The 12,505-nt window shown below is 39.5% G+C and overlaps 1 protein-coding gene across 4 annotated transcripts in view; it reads right to left on the bottom strand.

The window, feature by feature from the left end:
* Positions 1-12,505, bottom strand: part of ECPAS (Ecm29 proteasome adaptor and scaffold) — a 98,524-nt gene that overhangs the window by 6,947 nt on the left and 79,072 nt on the right. For all 4 annotated transcript variants that reach the window (XM_060154641.1, XM_060154642.1, XM_060154639.1 and 1 more), the window contains 12 exons: positions 11,925-11,972; positions 10,769-10,890; positions 9,046-9,196; positions 7,088-7,153; positions 5,783-5,872; positions 4,625-4,691; positions 3,937-4,028; positions 3,795-3,861; positions 3,168-3,359; positions 2,310-2,518; positions 1,408-1,451; positions 1,119-1,311 (listed from right to left, as the gene is read on the bottom strand). In XM_060154641.1, coding sequence (XP_060010624.1) covers positions 1,119-1,311; positions 1,408-1,451; positions 2,310-2,518; positions 3,168-3,359; positions 3,795-3,861; positions 3,937-4,028; positions 4,625-4,691; positions 5,783-5,872; positions 7,088-7,153; positions 9,046-9,196; positions 10,769-10,890; positions 11,925-11,972 — 1,341 coding nt within the window. The remainder of the gene's footprint in view (positions 1-1,118; positions 1,312-1,407; positions 1,452-2,309; positions 2,519-3,167; positions 3,360-3,794; positions 3,862-3,936; positions 4,029-4,624; positions 4,692-5,782; positions 5,873-7,087; positions 7,154-9,045; positions 9,197-10,768; positions 10,891-11,924; positions 11,973-12,505) is intronic.

The following is a 12,505-nucleotide window of genomic DNA, read 5'->3' as shown; positions in this document are numbered from 1 at the left end:
GTCATACACTATCATTATGTATGCAACAGAATTTTTTTTTTGATAGTTAATTATTTTACTTTGAATTTATTTTTCTCACAAACCTTTATTGGAGTATAATTGCTTCACAGTACTGTGTTAGTTTCTGTTGTACAACAAAGTGAATCAGCCATATGCATACACATATCCCCAGATCCCCTCCCTCTTAACAGAAATTATTTAAACAGCTTTTTTACAACAGCAAATTAGCAGCAACACAAGAAACAGAATGAAAATGCTATTTAAAAATTTTCATGTTTCACAAAAAAGCAAGTAGGTAAACCATACTCTTCTTTCTTTGAACCAGTGCCCAACCTTTAAAAACGAGCACTTCATTTTCCGAATGAAACCAAAGTCTGCTTTTGATCAGAGTCCCCAGCACGTGGCAGAGTCTGTGTCCACTGGGGTGCCCGGGGTGGCTGCAGCACACGCTTTCAAGGCAGAGCGTGTCAGCGGCAAGACAGGGGCTGTTCGCCCACTCCAACACCACTCTCGGGAACTCGCCGCCCCCACGGCCTTGAGGTCCCCGGCTCGCTGGATGAAACCCTTGCGATAAACTCATCATTCTGCTTTGTTTTTTTAAAAAAAATAAAACACAGCCACCCTTCTCCCATGGAGGGGAAAAGGATACCTAGAATGAAGACTACTATTCCCAGCCTCACCTGCAGCCAGGTGTGGCCACCCGGCTAAGCACTGGCCAGTGGGATAGAAGCGAAAGGGCCCTGTAGCAGCTTCCAGGAACTCTCCTTAAGAGAGAACTGACATACCTACTTTGATCCTTCATCCTTTCTTCATCTCCTCTGCCATCACCCACCTGGAATGCAGATACACGGTGGACCGTGAAGACAATGGCCACACCCCAGGGAAGGCAGAGCCGGGAGCTGCAAAGAGCCAGACTCCCTAAACTCTCCTGTGAGAGACTAATGTCTACCTTGTGTGAAGCCATGGTATTTGGGGATTTTTCTGCTATTTGCAGCTACATGAGTCCTCCTAAAATATGCAAACAGGACACAGGAAAATCTCTTCCTTCTTTCTTTTTTTTAAATTTTTTTATTTTTTTAAAGTATAAAGCAGACCTGAAAGGATATGGCGATCATTACCTTCTTGATGAGAGGTATGACAATGTCAGCAAACTCCTGGAATCTGTCTTCTTTGGTGGCCTTTAAGACATCCCCTGCACAGCTGATTGCTGCAATCTTGTATTTGGGATTCTCTTTGCAACACTCCTTCAGAACAGCCTGGAGGATTTCACTGGTGCCAGGCTGACTGGGCACAGGCTTCTCCAGCTCTGCACTGCAGGATCCATACAAAAGCATCACAACAGTTAATAAAGGCTGCAGCTTTCAGGTGCAGTGTAAGAAATGGCATCTTCACTGAAGGAACATTTACCTGCAAGCTGTCACCACACAGGCAATGGCTTTCAACAGTTCTTCCTAAAGGGTTGAAAGATGAGGAAATACTATTAAGCAAACGTGTCATTTACATACGCTGTACATGACTATAACTACCTCATAAATTTTTAAAAATTATGACAACAAAAATTAACCAGAGTCACCATATCTTTGACACACTTAACTGTTTAACAAGCACATCCACAGAGTTTTACTCCAAACCACGGAAGCAGGATAACTGTCTTCCTCACCATTTCATAAAGCCTAGAGAACCAACTTGTCCAAGGTCACAGAGGCAGAAGCATCAACAATGGAATCAGAACTGTGTCGACTCCTAGACCCGTACTTCATCTACAGCTCTGTACTGGCCACTACTGGCTTCTACCACGTCAACCAGACTGTGTATGATGCCACAGTCTCGCGCTCCCCACTGAGTAGTCACTGTGTATAACCTACCATCACCCTTGTGTATAAAATGACTTTTACTAATTCAGAGGCCCCAGAGATGGGCATCCTCAGCCCGGGGTTTAGATACAGCTTGCCTTGCTACTCAATTTCACATATGCCCAAATTCTGATCTGTTCATGAGGTCAACAGGGACAAAAGGGTGACCACTTGGCTTAAGACTTCTCTTGGAAAGCTGAACATGATAAATAAAAACCAACCTCCAGCATTACTGTGCAGTATTCAAGGACACGTGGGTTATACTTTGATGAAATATCACATTTAATCAGGCAAAGTTTACCCAAAGCTTCCCAACTGCCTAGGAAATCTGGTTTACAACAACAACCCATCTGATGTCCCACAAAACAACATTCTAATTTTTATAGAAAATGAAAGATGAAGTCATAATCCTTTAAGGATACCTTAAATTTAACTGGGCATGAATGGTTCCTTTACCTTTCCTGCCCATGTTCGTCCAGCTAGGCCTTGCAGTAATGCGGTCAGTATCATTCCCAGATACGGAGGTACCAGGGAGCTGGTTTGTTTTGCAATTGATGCCATGGCAATTGCACCCTGGGCTTTCATTTTCCAGGACTGAGACTGTAAAGCCTTCTGGGTGATAGTAATCAACTCCTGCAGGTATAACCGAATGCCACCAAAGGAACCTAAAGCAAAATTAAAAGCAACTCTTAAGTGACCAAAAAAAAATATATATATATATATATGTGCGTGTGTGTGTGTGTATGTGTGTGTGTCTGTGTATATATATGTATGTGTGTATATGTGTATATATATATATGTAAACTAACTGATTTTTCTTTTCTAAGTCTGGAATAAAAGTCAGTGACCATCAATCTAAAGCAGTGATTCTCAACGGTTACATCACATCACTCTCTGAAAGGGAGAGCAATCTTGACAACAGCAGGACGTTATGAACTTGGATATGTCCACGGGAGGGCTCTCGTCCATTAACGTGTGTCAAGATGAAGAGCAGAGTGGAGAAGCACTACTCTAAAATAATACTCAAGGCAACACGAAAATCACTGTTCATTCTCAACTGAAATAAGCAAAGCTCTGTGTCGCTTGGGCAGTTTCTATTCTCTCACATGGGCAGCAATGAGGGAGGAAAGAAAAGAGATCTGAGCGCCAACCTGAGAACTTGGAAATGTGGATGGGCTGAGAACCCAATGGGACACACATTGTTAAGGTCCCGGGAAAGTAACTACAGAAGTTTATGAATAAAAAAACATGAGTTAAAATTTTCAACTGTGGTTCTTAAGAAACAGGTTTAATTCACAGGCACTGTTTACTAACCAGGTACATTTTCCTGCCATACTTCAGTCCATAAATTACATTCTTCTTTTTCTGCTTTCTCCTCATCAGCAATTTCATGCATGCCTAGGAATGCCAAAGGCAGAACTTCTTTGGCATGGTTCTTCAGTACATCAGGGCTGTACCGTCCAATAGCATGAACAGTCAGAGCACAAGAGGTCTTGTAGATGGGTTCTACAGAGAAGCAGAAAAAAACAATCTTTATGACACTTACTGTGTTTAGGGTAACTGATCAAAACAGACCACTGCTCTGGGCTTCCCTGGTGGCGCAGTGGTTGAGAGTCCGCCTGCCGATGCAGGGGACACGGGTTCGTGCCCCGGTCCGGGAAGATCCCACGTGCCGCGGAGCGGCTGGTCCCGTGAGCCATGGCTGCTGAGCCTGCGCGTCCGGAGCCTGTGCTCCGCAAAGGGAGAGGCCCGTGTACCGCAAAAAAACAAAAAACAGACCACTGCTTGACTTGTACTACAGCAAAACAAACCAGTAAAATCAATCAGAAATGTTCCTAGCAAACCACATAAAATCAGAAAGGGTAAGACCTGATTTGTATTGTTTCATGAGGTTGTTTACATCTAACTTAACAATAATTTAAGTAGGAAGAGAAAAGGTACCTTCTTTCTCCATATACCAGCCATTGAGTTTCTGCAGGAGTTTCTCTGTGCTGCTATCCCGTGACGTCTGGAAGAGAAACAATCCTGGTCAGTTCTTCATAATTATCAAAGTATACTTACTTAAGTAAGAAATTCAACTCACCCGAACTAAATGGCCCATGGCAAATGCACAGGATTTCTGAATTACACCGTTCCGATCTGTCAGGCCACTAAGCAAAGCACTCATGAGTTTACCTAGTGGAAACAAAGAAGAAAAATCTGATACTTGGCTGACCAAATGCTCTGCTCTGTTCGTAGGACCAAAACAAACTTAACCCTATAATTAGTATCTGATTTATTCCATAGTAGTCTAGAACCCTTGCATGTTACATTTGTATATCCATTTGCTTCTCTTTGCCTGGTATAAAATTAAAAATTAACCTGTTATTAATTAATTAATCTAGACTATTACGGGGACAGTTGCAAAAACAAGAGTTAGGTACATAAAGTTCATCAGCCCCATCTCGAAGCCAATTCAAGCAAAGAAAAATGCTGATGTAAAATTAAATATAAATGGTAATAAACCATTTATACAGTACAGAATAGCAGATACTCTCACCTCCTTATACCACCAAGAAATAAACACTTATAAAACAGTAAAAACTTGCTAAGCTTGATCATCCTGTACCTCTTGCAAACAGAGATAAAGGTAGAAGTGGGAGAGTTTGAGGGAAGAAAAAGTACACGATATCACAAGCATGTCTGAATGATCACTGTTTTTCCTTTTAAAACCTTGTCACACAAGACATGGCCATACAAAAACATCACCCCAGTGGTTTTGACAAACTCACCTGAGTAAGGTGTTAGGTCCTGGGGACACTGAGTGGTTAATGACACAATGACACTGGCACAGCCTCCCTACAGGGTTACAAAGGCAAAGGTCTAAATTTGATGGTCACAATGTTCTATCAAACCCTTGGTTTTAGGAGTCAAAGATTTAAAGAAATACACAAAGCCTTACAGCCCCTCCAAGATTCTATCTAGAAAGAGTAAAACTCTTATTTTAAATTATTAACACAAAGATTTCCTTCAAGACTTCCTGCAGAGGTCTTGCTGCAAGTATACACTGCTCTCATACATTGCAAGTGAGAAGGAGACTCGTACAATCTTTTGGGAGGGCAACATGTCATCCTGTCCATCCTTGTTCTAACATTTCCCGTTCTAGGAATTTAACCAAAGGAAGCAGCTTCAGATGTGTCCAAAACCATTCATCACAGCGCTTTGTTTAGTATCAAAAAAGCTGAAAACAAATCAGGTATTCCTTGATGGGTTAAAATAAATGATGTTTCAGCCACATGAGAGAGTATATGGCCATTAGAGAGGACATCGTAGAAGACACATGCACAGAAAGAGACCAGAAGGAAACATTTTGAAATATCAACAGCAATTAACCCATGGGTGGTAAACTTACAGACAACTTCTAACTTTCTCCTGATCTATAAATGCTAAAATTTTAAAATACAAGTAAATGTTAATTTTGTCAGGAGAAATAAACGTTGAGTTGTTTGTTTTCAAAGTGTAGGGTGTGGGATCTGATCCTTGAAAAATCTTGGAAAGGAAGACATTTTTCCATCTAAATACCTACTGATTCCTCTGTGAAAAATACTAATCACCACCTTAAGCAACCATGACTTGGTAACTGGATGAGCATTTCCACTAATAACTGATTATGAACGAGGACCCAGAGGGCATGTACCTGGCAACCAGGGGACAGAAATGATTCCAGTAAAAAAGTAAGACAATGTTTACTGAATATAAGTCACATGTTTTATATTCTGAATGAATTACATGTTTTAAGTTATTAGTGCAGTCATAGAAACAAAATAGTTAACATAAAATAAAGTCAGGTTTTAAGAAAAAAATGAATTTCACACATGACGGCTGTTCTATTTTTGTGGCCCAAACGAATGAAGATGCAAATTCCGCTTATGAAAAATACACTTGCTTACCTTAGTTCCAAGACCTACACCACTTCTGATCAGTTCACATAACCTAGGAACTAGCTCACCCAGCACCGACACATCAAGATACTGCAGGCACTTTTGGAAGAGAATAAATATAAAAAGTTAACCTTAGCAAATAATTAAGTCAGTACCGCATCTTCAATTAATAACTGCCCACGTCAACTATGTACCCAACTGGTTTTGACATGAAGTGCAAAAACCACTGGTTTGATTTTGCTCCAATTTCAATGTTAAAATCATTATACTACAAACAAGAAAACCATTCATCAGTGGATCAACATTAAAAACAAAACAAAAATAATAAAAAACATTGATTTATAAAGGAGAAAATAAATAATGAGTACCCAAGAAGAGAGGATCTCTCTGGGCCTGCTTCTTCTTTAACAATCCATGTTTAGTGTAAAAGACCTAGATTAAAACTGACCTTCTTCCGTGGTCCTGCCCTATCAAGCCACCTTATTAAAGTTGACTTCTTAGCTGAATTTGCTATACTATATATTTTTGAAAATACAATGACATATATTCTATTACTGATGAGCATATCTATAAGGTGCTTGCTAACTATTCCTATTTCTTTAAGCTTTCTTTTGCCCTCATAATCCAACGAAGACATCCTAAGACCAAATTTTGTTAATAGTTCCCCAGTAAGCACTAAAAAAATTCCTTCTTCTCTTGTCTAGACCTGTGATCTGCCCATCAAAACAATTTCCAGTAGCTCACAAGCTCTCATTTAACCACTCCAGGGCAGGCACAGCAGAGTCGGCTTTTGTGACCTTAGAGACTCTTTAACCCATGATTCCAGAAACATTGGAATTTCGAAACTTGGTGCCAAGCAGCTCTTTTCTGCAAATCCCCTTCCTTTAACTGAACAACCTACCAACATTGCTCAGTTCTCTCTCCCTACCTTTTATGCTTCCTACTTCACTAACACCTCCAGCTTACACCTTCCTAGGTCCTCCCAGAAACAATGCTCAGGCAGACACAAGTATCCGAACTTTCTAAATAGGCAGGCCAAAAGATATACAGGTATAGATTTATAGGCAGACCTTTTAGTATATTGTTCTCCTGTGTAACACAAATCTGGACTACTGCAATCTAGTATTGGGGAAAGTATTCCATTTAGTAATACAGGAAAAGAAAAAAGAACTCTACTAAGAAAAAACTAGAGTCACAACAGCTGCCTTGACTCATCCCTTAAACCTCTACTTCATTTAATGTAACCTGAAGACTTTGAACAATTACACTCTAAGGTAAGCAAACGTAAATGTTCTCATTACGTGAGGCACTTACCATGTTGATTGTTTCCATCATGGGAGAGGATTTGGCAGCACTGAGTCGGGCACTATCCATCGCAGCCTGAGAACACAAATGCAAGCACATTCAATCAATTAAGAAGAACCTCCAGGGACTTCCCTGGCAGTGCAGTGGTTAGGACTCTGCGGTTTTCACTGCTGAGGGCATGGGTTTGATCCCTGGTCAGGGAACTAGGATCCCACAAGCTGCACACGGCACAGCCAAAATAAAAGAAGAACCTCCACACACTCAAATTGGGCTTTACTGACAAATTAAGGAATATTTTAAAAAATAATATACAGATACAACAAATTCAAACACAAGTCTAAATAGTTTCTTTTGTTCTACGCTCAACCATATATATGTAGAGGCAGCATCTCACCGTAAGTGAGAAATGCAGACAACAGTTAGAAATTAACTGCAGTTAGAAAATAACATAGTATGGCTCTGAGCAAGTTATCCAGCCTTCTTGAGCCTCAGGTTCTCCCTCCATTAAATAAAGAAACAGACTAAATAATTTTCTATCTAATACACGATTTTTAATTTTATACATGTATTGTTTTAACTTTATAAAGGACCCTCCTATCTATTGATACAATAGCATTTTAATCAAATAACTATGGTACAGGAGAGGTTGACACTATCCAGACATAGTAAGTGAGAAAAATTAGGCATACAGAAGTGCCTTGCCTAGGGCTGCAAAGTTTGGACTAGAATTTATGTTTCCTAATTCTCAACACCTAGTAGGTGAGAACCTAGGAAAGGCAAGATTACTGCTGAAAGAGGAAAGAATGATGACTGGAGAAGAAACAGCAATATCAGAGGCAAAGGGAAAACAGAGTAAGTGATTAGAATATAATAGTTTAGGTAAGTTAAAAACCAAATAGTGAACTGAGAGAAAACTTTTACAATCATATAACAGGAGTTTGACAGTTCTAATAAAGACAAATGTAAAAACATAAACAAGTGAAAAACAGACATAGAGTAGAAACATACAACTCACAGAAGAAATATTTATAAATGGATAACATAATACGAAAAGACAATGGACAACACTAATAATAGGAAACTAAATTAGAATAATGAGATTCTTGCTTATCAGACTGGTATTATTCAATGTTGGCAAAGATGTGGAGAAAACAGAACATTCGTAACTTTTGATGCCGCAAAATCTCTCACACGAAAGTTCAAAATAATCTCACTGTAGAATACTCTGCATGCACTAAAAAGAATGAAATAGATCCATATATACACATGGTATTTTGTTAAAAACAAAAATCAAGTTGCAGAACAATATTCGCAGTCTGATTCTATTTTAAAATTAGTATGTTTGTTTGATTTTGAAGCCTATGACTACAAAAGAATTTGAAAAAAGACCCAGGAACTGCTGAAAGTGAGTACTCCTCAGGAAATGATACTGTGCTGCCACAGCAGAGGGGACTCCTAGGGGATTACTTTCTACTCTTCTGTGTTGTTTTAACTTTTCACAATAAATGTTTCATCTGTAATTAAAAAAACAGAACAAAACTCTAATCAGAGACTAGGGAACTAGAGTATACCTAAAAAGCAGAATAATTTTGGACTATGCAAAAGTCTAGCTACAAATCCTCTTGATTTGCAAAGCAGGAATGGTCCATAGGAGGACTCTGAGGGTGTAGACCCAACCCCTAGAAAATAAACGAACATGTACAAAAAACCGTGTTAAATAAATGTATTGATGTATTTTTTTGGACAGAAGTGTCATTTTTCATTCACTTCACATAACAGTGTATAAGCCCTCTCCAGCCCCGCTAAAGAAACACTGCATGTGGTTATAGAAGTTGAGCTGTTTCAAGAGTGGTGAAAGTATCATCTGAGTCATGGAGTTTGTCTAAGGACCCTGGAAGGCCTGTTGAGTATCTTAACAGGACTCTCCCTTCATGATAATTACCAATATGGCTGTGTTGTCAACTCACCTTTTCTTGGTCTGTAGCCCGGAGACTCAAATAATTGAGAACTTGAGGCTCCAAGACACTTAAGGATTCTAGCAGAGCTGGGATGAGTTTTGGTGCATGTGGTTTCAACATGGCTCCCGCACTTTTGCTGATCTTCACGAGGGTGTTAATGCTACAGACACACAAAACACAACTCCTGAGTCCCTTTAACAAAGCAAGAAGCCCTACAGGTCTAATCATGAGGAGTTTCTGCACTTTATTGCATTAAGGAACATACTCCCTTGGGTACAGAGCCTGGTCTTAGCTCTGTGTTGGTTTTTTTTTTTGGTTTTTGTTTTTACTTTTTATTACAGAAATGTTCACACATATATGAAAGTAAAGAGAATCATAAATGCAATTCCGTATGCTCTCCACCCAGTTCAACAAGCAGCAACCTTTGGCCAATTTTGTCTCACTTAGGCATCCACCATACATACAGACCATTCATATACTTTTCCCCCTGCCACTGTAGTATTTTGAAGCGTATTCCCTAACTAAACTTCTACATGCATCATGAAGAGACCCAGATTTTTTATCATAATCAAAATACCATTTCACACCTAAAAAATATTAAGAATTTCTTTCATATCATCTAATATCCAAATTTCCTGACTGCTTCACAAGTGTCCGTAAGAGTTGGTTTGCTGAAATCGAATCCAGAGTCCATCTACACATTGCAATTTACTGCATTTCTTGAATCTTTTTCAACAGTGCTCTCTCCGTCCTCTTTTTTTTAAGCTATCGATTTGTATTCTGATGGTGTCACTTAAGAGGTTCCTCTGTAGCTATACAGATCTGCAGGCTAAAATCAAGTTCAATTCAATTTTTTTTAAAACAAGAATCTTTCACGGGTGGTCTTCACATGTCCTGTCTCATCACATCAAGATGCTTATGTTTTTTTGTGCTGTTGAATGAACAGCAGGTTCAAGTTTGGTCAGCACGAACCAACCATCCATTATAATGCTCCTCCCGTCAGCCTCTACCAGTGGACTCAGGAGCCACTTATGATCACTACCTGGAGTATCCTAGTGAGGAGAGCAAAATGGTGATACCCTAATTTTATCATTCCTTTGCATTTGTTAGGTGAATCCTTCTGAGAAGAGCTTTCCCATAGCAACTATTTAGTTACCATGAAATAGTGTTGGTACTGTTAATTTGAGCTAATTTCAAGAGGGAAATAAAAAATGGAACAGATGAAGTTCCCAGATAGCACTCTGGTTAAAAAAAAAAAAAAAAAAAAGAATCCTTCACTGCTGATTTTAACTTAAAAGAGCCATATATATCTAAATGTGTACTACCTGAATATTTCACAGGCGGTAAACAGTTTATTTTAAACATAATAATCTGTGAAACATTACTAAGTGGTATAACCAACAAGCAAGCTCTCAAGGACCTGAGGCGTAGCAGAATAGGACGATGTGCCTGCTGGGGGCAGAGGCCAATGACAAGAAAATAACAAACACACTTTACTCAAGGTTGAGGCAGAGTGGCAGAAGGCTGGACAAAAGCAAGGCTCCCATGAGAATGTCTCTGCAAAAATGTTCTGACTCACCACTTCTCGCATTTGCTATTGGGTCACCCCACTGGATTCTCAACTCATTTCTCCACTCTTTCAAGAATCTAACATTCAAAGAAACCCAATTTCTACTGGGTGGCTAAGAACTAAGTAAATCCAATGCATTCAATTTCATCAGCTGATTCAAACCTGAGGGCTCGAACTTCTGTCACAGGACTCATCACTCCTTTGTCCAGAAGGCAGGGCAGGAGGACAGCAATGGTTCTCTGGCCAGCGGCTCCTTTGGCAGGGTCACACATTTTCACACAAACCTCACATACAAAGAGCATGGAAATTAGTGAAACTGACCTCTCACCCAATAACGCGTTCATCTGACAAAATACTTCCTACTTCCTATATCCATAGAAAAGGGTAAGTGACTCTACTTTCTACAATATCACAGGAAGAAAAAGAAGATCTCATGATCTGGGATTGAGTCCTATGTCTGCCAATAACTATACAGAAAATTTGGTAATGCATTTTACTTTCTAAGCTTTGGTCTTCTAATTTGTGAAACAGGAAACAGTTGAAGATGAAACGAGAATATGTTTAGAAAGCACTGAAGAAGGCTTAAGGTATTATTATCGATAACTTTGGGTGGCAGCATAACACAGAGGTCAAGAACACAAATGTGGAATAAGAAACACTTGGATTTAAAACCTTCTAACACATTAGAAGGCCCTGATATACCACGAAATCAAGTTCAAGTGGGGAACCAGTTTCAAAAAGGCTGCCAGGGCTTCCCTGGTGGCGCAGTGGTTGAGAGTCCGCCTGCCGATGCAGGGGACACGGGTTCGTGCCCCAGTCCGGGAAGATCCCACATGCCGCGGAGCGGCTAGGCCCGTGAGCCATGGCCGCTGAGCCTGCACGTCCGGAGCCTGTGCTCCACAATGGGAGAGGCCACAGCAGTGAGAGGCCCGCGTACCGCAAAAGAAAAAAAAAGGTTGCCAACCTCAGAAGTATGAAAGGCAGATTAACATATAAACATAGCAATAATAAAGAGAATAGATGTTGCTTGATCTAAATGTAATGTGTACTTCAGGGTCAAGAGAAAGTCCTATCTTATATAAAGGCCTAGGAAAGCTCTCCATTTAAAGAGCCCAGAGACACACTTTGTTAAAAATACTAGCATTCTAACATAATAGCAACCAGTTTCCCATTCATTGTTAAGAAGTGGGCTGTAACATGAAGCCAGTTACACTGCAACTAAATGTCACTTTATATGACAAAAAAATAAGTCATAATTTTCACTGTCACATAGAATCCTGACCCACTTCACCCCCCAGTATAAGACTAGAGTTTTCACCTTGCTCAGCGTTTTCAGAGCTAGTTCTGCTGCTTTTCGTACAGATTCCTAAAAATGAGAAGAATATGACATTATACAACGTCAGAGTTTCCTTCTCATCTACCCCAAAATGTGTATTTAAACTGCCTCCAAATCTACACAAATTGGTGAAAAATCCTACTTTCATTACTAGGTAAAAAATGGTGTTTCACTAGGCTCTTTGCCCATCAAGGAACATACTACCATTCCATACTACTGTTTTTAAATTAGATACAACCTGTTTTGACCTTACAAAAATATGGATATTAAGTATAACAGTTTAGAAACTAAATATATTATAAAAGCAAATATATAGAGATCTATGTGAAGATTCTGAAAGACTTAAAAAAACTCTGACGAATAAAGCAAAAAACGGAAGTGCCTAATTTTAATGTTAAGATGGAAAAATTTTAAATTTAGACTGCCGAGGCAAAAGAGAAACTGGTCACGTTATTTGGGAATGACTGATCCAACTTACGAAGCTGATCTAAGTAGAGTTATTTTGGATTATTTCTAAACTGTTATTTGTTCCTCACAACAGCATCACAAGATCTCTACTAAAA

The sequence above is a fragment of the Lagenorhynchus albirostris genome, chromosome 7 (assembly GCF_949774975.1).
Source record: "Lagenorhynchus albirostris chromosome 7, mLagAlb1.1, whole genome shotgun sequence".
In the NCBI taxonomy this organism is placed as follows: domain Eukaryota; kingdom Metazoa; phylum Chordata; class Mammalia; order Artiodactyla; family Delphinidae; genus Lagenorhynchus; species Lagenorhynchus albirostris.
This window is presented reverse-complemented; position numbering and strand designations above follow the sequence as displayed.